At 42.1% G+C, this 14,685-nt stretch overlaps 1 protein-coding gene and 1 long non-coding RNA gene across 3 annotated transcripts in view; one reads left to right on the forward strand and one right to left on the reverse strand.

Moving 5' to 3' along the window:
• LOC128824673 (uncharacterized) overlaps window positions 1–13,654 on the forward strand; it is a 178,668-nt gene extending 165,014 nt beyond the window's left edge. The window contains exon 3 of the long non-coding RNA XR_008442522.1: window positions 13,527–13,654. This is a non-coding gene — a long non-coding RNA (uncharacterized LOC128824673). The remainder of the gene's footprint in view (window positions 1–13,526) is intronic.
• Window positions 1–14,685, reverse strand: part of ADGRD1 (adhesion G protein-coupled receptor D1) — a 251,438-nt gene that overhangs the window by 39,518 nt on the left and 197,235 nt on the right. For both annotated transcript variants that reach the window (XM_054006447.1, XM_054006445.1), the window contains one exon: window positions 5,054–5,145. In XM_054006447.1, the coding sequence (XP_053862422.1) occupies window positions 5,054–5,145 (92 nt within the window). The remainder of the gene's footprint in view (window positions 1–5,053; window positions 5,146–14,685) is intronic.

The raw sequence follows: 14,685 nt of genomic DNA on the forward strand, positions 1-14,685 counted from the left end.
TCGAAATTCAGGATTTTTTCCCATAAAGTTGAATTTTTGAGGAAATACAGTTTGCCAAAAGCAAATGCCAGCTTTCTGAACAAGAACTATACTGGGGTATTTCATAGGCAGGAGGAGCTAGCAAACTGCCCAACTAGTATATGGCTTCAATGCATGTTGCACTTACAGCAAAGAGCAGGCATATGCTGTTCTGTAGTCATAATCCAATCGGCATGCTGACTCAAATCACTGCCGTATGGAAAATCATGATCAGTTACTGTAAATAATTCCATCAGTTTATTACTGTCTGTTGCCAAGAGAAACAAGTTCCCATTGGTAATATCCACTTGCATTGCCAAGTAACTTCAACTTTAGGGAACCTAAATACACCATGGGCAAACCAACACATCTCTACCAATATATTATCCTTTTGACTGGTATCATCGTGATCATGACTGCATTCTTATTCTATCAAGTACTTCAGATAACCTCTACCTTGATGTTTCAAGGCACTAAGTGCCTTCCAGTCTTAATGCACTCAATGGAAGTGTAGGACACTGTAAGCAGTGTGTTTGGTACCTTGGAACCTTGGGCCCTGTATTAAGTAGAAATATCTCTCTTATTTTATTTTATGTTCCAAGTACCATCTAAAATGTGCTTCTAGTGCAGTTACTCTCTCTGTTAACTTTTACATTTTGTCATGAGGCTCCATCACTTGATTTTTTTTTTAATTTGGACCACAAAACATCCCTTTAATTGGCTTTCTTTTCACATAGCACATCAGCTCCCCTCAATCTGGTCAAAGTTTTCCTCTGGCAGCAAAACCTTGAAGAAGGTGGGCTTGAAGAGCCCTTCCAATATGAATTGCAGGCTAGAATTTTCAGACTCGGATGTTGAAATTTAAGGACCTATTGATGTCAATGGGAGTTGTAGGTGCTGAGACCTTCTGCAAATGAGGCAACTTATTTAGGTACCTATATACATATTTTACACATCCTCGCTTGTAAATGTTGGCCCTATCTTCTTACCAAGGAAAAGCGAGCAAGCATTTGGCAGCCCTGCTGTATTCCTTCTTCCACCTCTTATTCACTTTCCATTCATTGCGCTGTGCCCTCCAGTTCATTATCACCTGCCAACTTAGAAATCTTTCTATTTGAATATCATCATCCAAATTCTTTCAGACAAAACTCAGCATTCCTCCTTGGGCTTCCCTGTCTTTAATTTCTTCCCATCTTGAAAAAACACAAGTTAAATCCTTCCCCTTTTTTCTGCACCTTAGCTAGGGCAATTCGCCGCACTGGGCAGACCTTCCCTGGTACGACAATTTCCCCTGTATTGTAGTTCTTATCCTTTCACCTTTGTCTGATGGTTTCTGATACCCTGAGCACTTTACATGCCTGCGAAATCCCCTTCTCCCCCTAGACAATACATAACTGCAGCAAAAATTGCAACTTGTTTTCAGGTTTCAGAGTAGCAGCCGTGTTAGTCTGTATCCGCAAAAAGAACAGGAGTACTTGTGGCTCCTTAGAGACTAACAAATTTATTAGAGCATAAGCTTTCGTGGATTACAGCCCGCATCCGAAGAAGTGGGCTGTAGTCCACGAAAGCTTATGCTTTAATAAATGTGTTAGTCTCTAACTTGTTTTCAGTGCTTCCTTGCCTTGCAAAAACCACGTTATGCCATTTTAATCAAGCTGCATTTTCTAAAAATACACCTAATGAATTCTTTCTAACATCATATGCTTTCCACCACAGCTAATGTCAAATGAAGTGTACTATCCAGATGGATGCCTGACAGGCCCTTTATTTAAGGATGCCATTACATGAAGCATTTTGCAGCCTTCAGTGATTTTTTCCCACAGTGATTGAACTTGTCGACTCAAACGCTACCTTGTAGTCCTTGGTGACAGTAGCTTGATGGAAACTACAGAGCTTATTGCCTTATTTTGATTTCCCTTTTGCTCTGTGTCATTGTCTCAGCTTGCTATGCTCACTCACTCCAACATGCTCACATAATAAATCAGCTAATCAGCATCTAGGATTTTCTAGTATTAGGTTCTTAACTTATACTGAAAAAAGTCTCCCATGCAGCTGTGAGAACACCAGAGAATCCTGTTCAGTTTGGTGGGATAGTTTTCTTCTTATTGGAAAAACTGCAATATGAAAGGGGTGGTCTCTCCTATAACACAAAATGTATAATCTCTCCTAAGCATGCAAGGAATACTAACTGCAAATGCAAGAAATTGGATTTTGCTACTAGTATCAGGTTCAACGCCTCATTTCTCCAACAACCCACATCAGTGCTCTTTTCCATGACACCTTCTAATAATGGAAGCCCTGATTCAGCAAAGCAATAACACACACAAACTTGTGCCTTAACTGAAAATTAAGCATATGATTAACTATTTTGCTGAATTAAGGACTCCAGGATCTGGTCCTGAAAGCCACTTATCTTCTCCTCATTCAAACCCCTCCTGAAGACCCACTTCAGCAATAACACCCACAGGAAATTAGCCAACAATGACCCATCTGTTTTACATTATTGTCTGCAGCCTGCTTGTAGTCATGTTGGTACCAAGATATTAGAGAGATATTAGAGAGACTAGGCGGCCATACTGGGTCAGACCAAAGGTCCATCTAGCCCAGTATCCTGTCTTCCAAGAGTGGCCAATGCCAGGTGCCCAGAGGGAATAAACAGAACATCAGGTAATATATTTTATTGGACCAATGTGTCTCTCACCAACAGAAGCTGGACAAATAAAAGAGATTACCTCACCTACCCTGCCTCTGTAATATCTATTTTACCTATACTTAACTGAAGAGTTGTGCTACCATGATATACACAGTCCTTAACTGAATAACTTCATGATCCTACTGCTTTGCATCCTCCTGCCACACCTCCTTGTTGTTGTTGTTTTTTAAATCCTCCTCATTATGTCAGGTCTGAAATAGATTGTAAGATCTCTGGGGGCTTTTTTGTTCAGTTTTAACAGTGCCTGGCACCATGGGGTCCTGGTCTCTGACTGGGACTTCCAGATGCCACTGCCACACAAATGATAATAAATAAGCTTAGAAGCTGCTCTGAGAAAGAACTGCATCTTTGTCTGTGCTGCCAGGTGCCTAGAACAGTTTGGGATACTGAAAAATTAATAAGAAATAATGATCTATGTCATCAGCATACTATTAACAGTAAGGATAATGGCAGAGGCAGACTTAGGTTGGATGCACAGATTCGTGGATGGCCACACCCCAAAATGGCCTAGAGCAGGACAAAGAAAAAAAATCACAGGTTCGGTCTGTGTGTCAGGCATTCTAACTCTGTCCCTAGTGTTATTTAAACGACGGACCTTAAGCTCTACTCATTTGCACTTCACTGTGCTTCCATCTGCACTGCTCACAAGTGTCATAAAGATACCAATGGTATGTATTGATTTATACATCTTTCTATGGTATTCATAATCAATCTCTTTCTCAATCTCTCTCTCTCTCTCTCAATATATATTGACCAGTCACCAAAGTATCTAGGTACTCAATGGTATCTTTATAGCCTGTATTAATTTATGGAGACTGTTCCTTTATTTTCATAGCTCTAATGGAAAATACAAATAGTCATTGGCAGAGATGGCCATTTCTCTCCTTAGGTACTGTAATTCCTTCATGTTTCTGAAGGTCACAGGGACTCAGCCAGGCTAGAATCACCAGTCATTTTAATTTCCAGTGTTTTGAATTCATTACAGAATAATTATCTTATAGATTTTTGTGTAGACATATTTACTGTTTTTCCCTTCACTCCAGAAGATATACAATAACTTAACTCACTTTAATTAGATCAGTGCCACCAATATTGGAAAGTTGCTGGCGTTTTAAAAATTAGGTGAGTAATTTAATCATAAAATGACTCTTGTCACAATTTCAGGATAGCCGCACCAAATCCTAAGTGTTCTGTGCATCATGGCTCAGAAACATAAAAAGTAAATTGTCAACACATTTTTAGAGTGACTCAGTAATAGACACATTAAATCTTTCAGTCTGCCCTCTTTATATTTGGAGGAAAGCATGTTTAGGAGATACAGTATTGTACAGACCATAGAGACATTCCTGTGTTTCACTTAAATTCAGTGGGCTAAATTCTGCTGTCAGCTGCACTTGTGCAACCCCATGGGCTTGGATTGAAGTTTAGAATTTAGAATTGGCTCCATGTGTTCAGATAGCAGAGACATATCTAATTTAAAGTAACAGAGGGTCCTGTGGCACCTTTAAGACTAACAGAAGTATTGGGAGCATAAGCTTTCGTGAGGTTCTTACCACGAAAGCTTATGCTCCCAATACTTCTGTTAGTCTTAAAGGTGCCACAGGACCCTCTGTTGCTTTTTACAGATTCAGACTAACACAGCTACCTCTCTGCTAATTTAAAGTGTCACTTCCAAACTTCGGTCAATGGGACGGTACTTTAATATAGCACATGGTTAAGGCAATGTTTTGGCTAGGCCATCAAAAAGGCCACTACTATAGTGTGTAAACTGCTTTGATATATGAGCATTAGGACTTAAGCTCAAACTTAAAGTTAAGCATGGGCCTAAGTGCTTTTCTGAACAGGGATAGACCTAGAGGTAAACACATACTTAAATATTTTGTTGAGTCAGGGGCAAAATCAAGGATAATCCTCAGAAAGCCTGGGGGTATTGAAATAGTCCAGTGTAAACTAATTAAATGATCGTTGCATTCTGTGCAATGTACTTTTGAATGTAGTTATTCTCTAAGGGGAAAGAAACCAAAGTAGAAGGCACAATCATGAGTCGCTATGTGAAGGGGATTGTGATGGGATGGTAGGGGAAACTACCTAGTTCCTGGTGAACAAGGGGTTAATTCCAGCTCTGCTCCCCCTTCCACAGCAGTTGCTCAGTGGCAGCATTAAAATGGGGGGTTAACTTGCTGACTGTGACCGTTTGGTTTTTTTTCCTATTGAGTCATCCTACCAATGTACGGAGATGAGCACATGATATATCCATCTATGACATAACATAGTTCTAGGTGATTCTCTTATTGCAAAGTAATGTGAATGAGAATGACTTACTTGAATGCATTGGCATCTCCGTGCACCTTATAGTTGTCTGCGCTGATTCTCGAGATGACTCGGGTGACAGCAATGAGAATGCCAATATTGACCTAAATAAGAAAAAACTGGACTCAGGCAGGGAAATGAGCATGGAATATGTCAGAGATGCAAAGTGCACTGAGTTTGTGTTCTACAAATACAGCAGAAAAGGATAACTTTTGCTTTTTATATTAACTTTCCGACCATAGGGCTATAATTTTGGTCTGTTTTTACTTAGGCCTGGCTGACAGTGGTCCCAAGGATAGTTCTGGTAGCTTGTACTCTTTCCCCCTAGATGCCATTGTAGCAGTTCTGTACCACCCACAAATTCCCCTGTGCAGGGGACATTCTAAGAAACCTAAACCCACAAAGCAGTAGAAGTGGGGGGCTAGGATCTGGACCACTTTTTTTTTTTTTAAAGCATCTTATCGGGGGGGGGGGGGGCAGTTGTTTGTTTTTATAATGGATATTCACTATCTGCAAATTGAGATCCGGGTTAGATGTGCTGAATGAGAATTGACCATTAGTTAGTTAGAAACTTTGCATCCCATCATCAGAAGTATGGATTTGACCAAAACTGCAAGGCCAAAAAACCCTATTCTATACCAGTAGCTGACAAACTTGCCATGAAAACTGTAATGTGTATGCGTTTGTGTTTTAGAAAGCATCTTCCTTTAGAATTTCAGTGCTGAATTCTTGCCACTTACCAAAATGTGCTTGCAATGTTGGCATGAGAACATTTCGAAATAGAATTAAGGAAAAAATGTTAAGCCTGAACTCTACTTTACACAAAAGGCGTGCTGCATTTGATGTCAGGCCCAGCAGAAAAACATCCATGTAATGAAAAGAATTCCCACCAGAAATTCAGGGAATCTTGAAAAGATTGACATTGAAAGACAGAACAAAGGATTGTTTGTCATCCCCGCGAGAGTCAGAGGTGAAGAAAAGGAAGAGGAAGCTTTGCTATTGGAGGGACACTCTTGCTGTCAAAAGACCTTAGCTTTTTGAGAGAGAGCTGGGAGGCAGGGAAAGTACATTTCCCCCTTCTAGTCTAAAGTCATACACCAACTACAGTTAGTGTTGCCGCCTGTCCAGTTTTCACCCGGACAGTCCGGGTTTCGGCTTGTGTGTCCGGGTGCCATTTGACAAGCCCCGGTGTCCATTTTTTTTATCTGTGGCAACTCAAAGCCGCCGCCACCACCTCCTGGGCCAGACTGCTCACAGGCTGCGGCGTGCAAGGCAGGGCCGGGGGGGAAGAGGTGGGGTGGGGCGGAGCCTGGGGAAAGAGGTGGAGCAGGGATGAGGCCTTGGGGGAAGGGGCAGGGTCGAGCCTTGGGGGTCCAGTTTCTGCCGTTAGAAAGGTGGCAACCCTAACTACAGTGTGTGGTGTTGACCATGGAGTAAGTACCATGAAGAAAGAAGAATAGAATAGGTCTGAACAGGAGGAGGAGGAGGATGCAGTTTGTAGTGGCTGCTACTAATTATTTTTCACCCCAAAATGAGCAGAAGTCGTTATTTGTACATATGTGCTTTAATTATGATTTTTAGAATGAGAAAATATTTAAGATTTTTAAAGTGTAATGACCACTGAGGCTTCTCAAGATCTTTTCTTTCGGTGCTCCCAAGCCCTGTTTCTTGTCAACTTTAGACACATCGGTGCAGATCCTCAGCTTGTGTGTCCAGTCATAGCTATGATTATTCACAGCGGCTGAGGATCTGGCCCATCGTTACTGCAGGATGACGGGTAGTAGGAAATCAAGAATCCCACTTTGGACTGGATCTAGAGCCATTTGAATAATTCCTTGTGAAAGCTGGCACCATTTTCATTCATAAACAAATATCCTGGTCCAGCTCCCTGGAGTTGGATAATAGTCTGAATATTATTCAACAGGAATTTGGACATTCCCTGACTCCTCCCCCATCATTTGGAAATACAATTTTCTTTTATTTATCAGGCTGTAAGGGGCAGTCATGAGCAGCTTACTTTTCATGCGACATGTATACCATTCACTGAAGCAGTTCTAGTTACCTTTTAATGTAAGCTGTTTCCATCTGTTCCGAAACCCTTCGCGTTGCATATCCTTACTTTTAATCGTGGATGACATTTTCAGCATGTGTTAAGGATTTCATTGTTTTGGTCCCCCATCTCTAGTTCATATATTTGCACACAAACACAGGGTCAAATCGTACTGCTCTTATTCATGTGAGAGTCCAACTGAAGCCAATAAGCCAATGGCTAAGGTCTTTATTCAGATTTTACTCGAGCAAAATTCCCACTGTAGCCAATGCAAGGTTTGCTGTGGTACGGGCTCAGTGAAAAGGGTCTGTTCCCCCAGTGGTGCTTGACTGTTCCTTGAGAAGAGCAGAGAGTCCTCAACTTCTACTAGCTTCAATGTAAGTTGTGGGATCAATCAGAAAATTCTCCACACCTGGCAGAATTGAGCCCAGACTGAATATGGACCATACGATCCAGTTATCAGAACCACTGGTGTGAGTAAGTCCAGTAGACTGCACTTTCAAAGCAAATGCAAACAAAACCTGTTTTCTAAAACATGGAATGTTTAGCATTTGTAGCTGAATTTCAGTTTCAGAATTGTATATAAATGAGAAACTATTTGAAGTCTGAACTTCACTGATATTTTGGGACCTCTGAAATGTTAGTTCTTTAATCTTCTCCTGTGAAGTCACTGTCACCATGTCCCCTTTGCTATATGTCAGTGAGATTGCTATCACATAGCAAGAGAACATTGTGACCTCACTACAAAAAATAAAAACCCATCATAAAATTAGCAAAGAAATTCTTAAATTTCCACAGTTCCATATTTTACTGCATTGTACCCTGCATCTGCTGAAATGTTCAATATTCCTAAAGCCTAATTGCACTCCAGTTTGGATTTGCTTACAATACTCAGGGGAGGAAAGCTCTCTCAAAACACTGGGTTAAATCAGGAAATGAGTTTTGTGCAAGAAGGTTAAGAAGTCATTTTAGAGCAGATAAGGTATTCTGGGAAATTAGTGTTCACATCTAGCCTGAATAAACAGATTAATAAAGTAAGAAGTTCATATCTAATGTGCTAGCAAGCAAAGTATGGAAGCAATTGCACTCCAATTATAATATGAAACTGAAATACAGCCACTGAATTGTTCCACCAATGATTTTTTTGACATCTGGCTTAAATACCTTGTCAACAATATGAATAGGAGAATGTTGGGTTGATAAAACACCATTGTATTTTACCTTACAAAATAACACAACCTTAAAATTGCTGCAGATTTACAACCCAATATGAGGGAGGAAACACACATACAGAAGCCTCACATATTAGAATGTTCAAGCTAGAGGAATAAACGTTTAGATACGGGAATTGAATGCTGCTCCTATTTCTTATTTTTCTGAAAGGCCAGAATTGGCTTCACAGTTGCAGTTATTCTGCCTTATAATTATTCAGGAACTTGCTTATACTGCTTTTTAAAATACACAGTTAATAACAACAGCCAGCTCTCCTGATTTACAGGGCTTTAATGGAAGTTTTGCCCGAATTTAAGTCAATGGGCCAAATCCTAGGCGGTGATGAGCAGCTGCTAGTCTAAGAAAAGTGAATGGGAGTGGCAGGCAAACCAAAGTCCATGGCAAATCTCCCGTTGACTTCAATGAGCTTTGGATAAGGCTGAAGAACATTTCACCTGAGTGAAAACTGCAGGATTGGGACCACAGTTACAAAGGCAACCCAGGCTGTCTCTAAGTCCTTTCAGCATCACTTTTTCTCTTTTCATGAGACTTTTTTCCCAGGACCAATTTCTGAAAAGTTGAAGTATATGGGCCACATCCTGCACTCCTTAGTCATGCAAGTAGTTCTGTTTAAGGGAAGGGGTCCCCAACAGGCAAGCAAGGGCTTGACCCCACAACTGGAATTGCAGTGGAATGTCTGCTGTTGCAGGACCTGATACTGCAACCCTTTGTCAAATCTCCCACAGGTATCTAGGGGTGGCTTAACTGCAGGATCCTGTCTCTAAAATAATTTATTCTACAAATACAGCAGAAAAGGATAACTTTTCAGTCAGTGGGAGTTTTGCCATTGACTACAATGGGAGCAGGAATGGGGCTTAGGTTCCAATTAGAGGTGGGTAATGATCTGAGGGTTGTTCATCTGAAATACAGGTCTACAACACTGGGCTGGAAATATGGCAGAAACAGGCTCTTTCCTTTATTTAGCTAAATTTTTAATCTGAATTTATTTGTGTTTCATCCAGTTTCCCTCCAAATCTCATTAGATTTTTGTTGCTTCTCTTGTGCAGTCCAGAAACTCCATGAACAAAGCTTTATGCCTGGCATTTTGGGACTTCTGCAGCCACTCTAGGACAGACCCTGGAAGGTGCAGACACATTCAAAAAAAAGTTTCCAATACATTAAGTTAATTAAATCCATTGACTAAGCTTCTTTAAAACACAAACTCTTTTAGGTTTCACATGAGTTTCAAGCAAAATTTCAGGGGGTTAACTGAACAGATTCACCCCTCCTTAGCTTTAATGTATTTTCTGGGGATGAGTTAATTTTCTTGCCATCGCAACATCATTAATAGTAACACTAACATCTCAAGTTATTCTGGCAGAGGTCCACTGCTAAATCACCTGGGAAATCTGTAGTGGATGTTCTGCATTTCCATATGCTGCTAATCCGTTAAAGCAGATGGATGTTCAAAGTTGGAAGAACAAGGGGCCTAATTTTGCTCTCAGCTACCCCAGACCAATTGTGGGCTCATTGTATTGATTTAAAGGGAATTACTTTGGATTTTCATGAGTGTAGCTTAGAAGGATTCACACATGGGAGTTCTGCATCACAGGTCAGGGCATGGCAGAAGAGTTGGGAATGGAGGAGATATACAGTAAAGCAAGCATTGATGGAAAGGTCTAATCAGACCCTTATTGATTGTCTTTCCTAGCTTTAGTTTTTCACATTTGATTTCTTATCATCGGTTTAATTCTTTCAAAAATGCTGCATGTTTTTGAGTAGAAAAAAGAATAAGGAACTTAAAGAAAAAGTGCTAGTGCTCAGGCACTGATGGGGATAAAATTAAGGAAGCTCAACTCCTGAGAGTTGTTCAGTTGTGCCTCCATCCAGCAAAGCACCTAAGCACATGCTTGCCTTCAGTGAAACTATTTGACTGCTTAAAGTTAAGCATATGCTTAAGTGCCTTCTTGCTTCAGGGCCTCTAAGCGTTAGGGGCCAACTTCTGCCTCCCCACTCCACAAGCAGACTGACTTAAATCAGTGGGGCTACTTGCAGAGCAAGGCACTACGTAATGAGAACAAGAGTGGAACATTGGGCCCGCTGAGTGATCTGTGATTAGCAGACTCTGGCCCCTAGGTGCTCCTTTACTCATAATAAAGAGTACCTTGAAGTCCGTGGAGGGAGGCATTGCAGCACAGGGCACTATACTGGGACTTGGGAATGTTGGGTTCTGTTCTCAGCTCTGCCTCTGACCTGCTAGGTGACCTTGAGCAAGTCACTTCATCTCCCTGTGCCTTTGTTTTCCCATCAGTAAAATGGGGATAATGATATTTCCCTCCTTTGTAAATTGCTATGAGACCTACTGATGAAAAGTGCTGTGTAAGAGCTAGCTGTTGTTGTTACAGAATTGGGTACTAGGTACTATTCAGCATGAGTGTGTCAGCAAGTTGCCTTCAGTGTTTAGTATTTACAAAGAAGTACCATTCGTAGGCATGGATTGCATGGTGAGATGAGAGCCCCGATTCCCAAAGGAATGTCATGTCCAGGCCACTAATGAAAAAGCAATTAGCCCATGTCAACATGGGACAGAATTCTTTGTTGGGATGATCTTTTACTCAGATATGCACACTCATCTACAAAATTGCTGTTGAAGAGAAATTCTTGTAACTGGGGATGGATGTGATCAGCCTAGGAAAGTAACGATTTATGGCAAAGCAACATAAAGAACCAGCAAACTACTGTCCAAAATTTTCCCCAGCATGATTGCTACCTTCTTGGTCTGTTCAATGTCTTTGCTACTGCCCATCACACAGTACGCACAGGAGTTTGGTTTTCACTAGAATTGCCTTAATTCTATCATATGTATGAAAACACAGGAAGGAGACAGATGGCTGATAACGAACAAAGCCGTCTGCCAGAAGTCTTTACTACCTTGTTCCAAATATACAGATTCTTTTGGAGAGATGTTTCCTTGGGCACAGTCTGACAAAGATTAATTTGCTTTTCAAATCAGTAGAAAGAGCTAATAGCAAAGCTCGATATTTTCAGGATATTGCATGGAGGTTTCTTCATGTTCTTAAAGGCCTAAAATGTAGGGATTAAAGGGGTGCCTTACAGCTCTTCATGGCACCATCCCCTCATGTCCCTTGCCTCAAATCCTAAAGCGAGCACTTTTTGGGTCTGCGATTCCACATGTGGGCAGAGTGTGGGAGGTGGTGGGTTGATTTGTTGCCTTTATGGGGAAACTACTGGAGGCTTTGTTAACTTTTAACACAGGTAACTCCCATCACTCCATAACTCCCTTTTAAGGGGGCAGCTCCTGGTGGAAGCAGCTTTAGTAGCGTGGCTCCACTGCCTCTGCATTGCTCATGAACCAGAAGTTGGGGCAGGCAGAGGCCTAGGAGCTGCACAGATCTTGGGGAGAGAGGCACCTCTTCCCAGTCCGTGGGGGAGGGGGCTGCAAAGGGGAATGATTGCCCATATGCCATTTTCCTCTGCCGAAGCCCCCTACCATGGAAATCCTGTGGGTGGGAGCAGTCAGGCTTTTAAGTACTGCCTTTTAAGCCATGCTTTCCTAGCAAAACAACATTTCAGGCAGCTAATGGCTAGTTTGCTACTTAAAGAGCTTTTGCTGCTAAATAACAGGATGACTAAATACAAATATGCACGCGCACACACACACTTAAAACACAAGTTAGCCCTGCTGTTAGCCCCTAGGGTATTAATCGGTTTTTCAAGTAGAATATTCAGCTGGCACAGTTTGCTGCTCTTTTGGGCTGAGCTGGATTTGGAATATTTTGCAAATTATTATAAGAACAATACCCCAGTTCATTTGTTCTCCCTCCATTTGGCTCGCTCTTTCTTTCTCCAAATATTTGAATCCACATAAGAATATAACTTGTCCTGCCAAGAATACTGTGTAACAAATACAAAGTTAGGGCCAGGTAGTTTAGCCCTAATTCACACGGGCGAGCAATTACTCAGACGAATAGTGCCACTGATGTCAAAGTTCACCCCGAGAGTAAGTTCTTCACCATCTTCCCCTTTGTATTTAATACTGCTTTGGGCATTCGCTTAGGCCTTAGGAGGACTTGATTATGCCGATTGCCTCACCTTTCCTACACAGCAAGACAGCAAGTGCTGAGCCAATGAGAAAACAATTTGATTATTGGATTATTTCAGTTGTTCACCATTTTTTATGGGTTTCTCTACACTAAAAATGCTACAGGGGCACAATTGCAGCATTGTACTTTAGACACTTACTAAAGCCACAGAAAGGGTTCTTCCGTCGCTCTAGTAAATCCACCTCTCCAAGAGGCAGAAGCTAGGTCAAGACAAGAATTCTTCTATCAACATGGCGATGTCTACACCTGGGCTTAGGTCAGCTTTAATTACAGCACGCAAGAAAAAAAATGAACCTGTTATGAAAACAAAGCCCAGGGCTCTTCCCCCAACTCTTCTCCACCCGTTGCCACCCACTTACCTGTCACTTGCACATCTGTGTTTTCCTTTTACAGGAGAGAGAAATTCTCTGCCTATCACATGGGATTCTTCAGCTATGCCATTCATCTCATCATTAAGCTGTTGGTATGAGGCAGTTTCTGCCACGTCAACATACCAAGCTTGTAAAACTGAGACATGAGCTTTTTCACCTTGCCTGTTAAATGTCTATAGAGTCCTAGCAAGCACTTCCATCACTATTAACTTCCCTAGGACTTTTCACAGCATATGGAGTGAGTGGGAGACGGGCTGAGCTACACTGCCCATGAAATGTCCTGATTCAGATCCCTGGCTGCAGCCCCACTAGAGGAAAGCAGTGGAACTGCCATCCCTCTAGTTTATCATGAGTGAATCAAGCCCTTTGTAGGAGCTTAAATGCTTGTAAAATGCTGTGATGTGGTGAACCTGGTGACTATCCGCACCTGCTGTATGTGCAGCTCTCCTCTTGGCCTGTGTCAATGCTCACTTTCAAACGCAATGGGTGGGAGGTTCTGTAGGTGCAGCAACATTTGGGGGCATCTCCCTGGAACTTTCCTTTGCTATTCTAGCCCGCTATGGTAAAATTGATGCCCCCATTCTGCTGCTCCACCAGGGAAATAATGGAGGCATGATTTTTGTGCTGTGCTCCCTTAATGTGCACAGAAGGCACAGTTTGTGGGGGACAGGTGTAGTTTGGCATTGCCAGTATGCTCCAGTCATTCTCCATCTTGCTGTCTCCTGCAGGTCCCCACTGCAGACCCCTTGCTGGTGTCCATGCAGGAAAGTGGCATGAGCTCCTGGACCACGGTGCCACTCAGCCCCTCTCCAACAGCAAAGATGGCCCAGAATCTGGACTCATCACTTAAAAATCAAAGTAAGGCCTTTAACACAAACCTATTGATTAGAGTAACCATACTTCTATCTACTTCTCATTTGCATTATTGTCCTGATCCCACAACCCTACTCCAGGAGTCCTAGAGGCCTCATTGATTACAGTATCGGAGGATGATGCTGTAGAGAAGTTTCCAGGGGAGTAATGCTCTCCTTAATCCTGGAAAACAACCCTGACTCCTCGACTAATCAAAGCGATTAAGCACCAGTTCACTGTAATTTAATGTGTGGGCATAATTAAACCGTTGTAATACATTCGTGTATCAGTAACTGAGTCATGAACCTGCACTCTTCTCTGGAAAGATTAAATTCATTACAACCGACAGATGTACCCAAAGCAGCCATCTGAATGTAACGGGCCTGGTTTAACAAGCCATTCCTTCACCAAGCGTTTAAACTGTAGTGCCTGATGTTCCATTCCAAAGTGGAAGGAACAGCCTGAATCTCATATCATTGTAGAGTTCTAACACACGGTTACAGGGAAGGGGAACATGCAGGCCATATGGTACCTTCCGCAGAACTCCACTGGTGGGAATCTAGTCATTTGTTACCTATTTCTGCAATATGCTGAGTGCCCCCAAACCCCACTGACTGCAATGGGATTTGAGGGCGCACAGCCCCACGTTTGGAACACCCAGGCATGCTAAGAACAATAGATTTGAATATTAGTGAAGGCCGGGACTCAGCCCTCTAAGGTGCAGGAACTCAATGCCCTGTAGTTTGCTTTGTGTGGGGATCTTTTTGATGAGGCATTTAAAAATCCAAGAGCTGTCTGTTCTGCACACTCGTTAATGATCCTAGTACACTTGTTCATAAGAGCAGAGGTTTGCCTCTAGTATCTTTGGCCAAATGTCCCCACCATTGACCCTTTCAGAATTAAAAGCAATGTGGGGGCTGCTCTGATCTCCACCAGGTGGTAAGTGTCCCCCAAGAACTATCCAACAGCTGGGGCTCTGGCCACACCAATAACTCACCCCCAGCTAATGTAGCTGGATCCTAAGCAACTCCCTGT

The sequence above is a fragment of the Malaclemys terrapin genome, chromosome 16, assembly GCF_027887155.1.
Source record: "Malaclemys terrapin pileata isolate rMalTer1 chromosome 16, rMalTer1.hap1, whole genome shotgun sequence".
NCBI lineage: Eukaryota > Metazoa > Chordata > Testudines > Emydidae > Malaclemys > Malaclemys terrapin.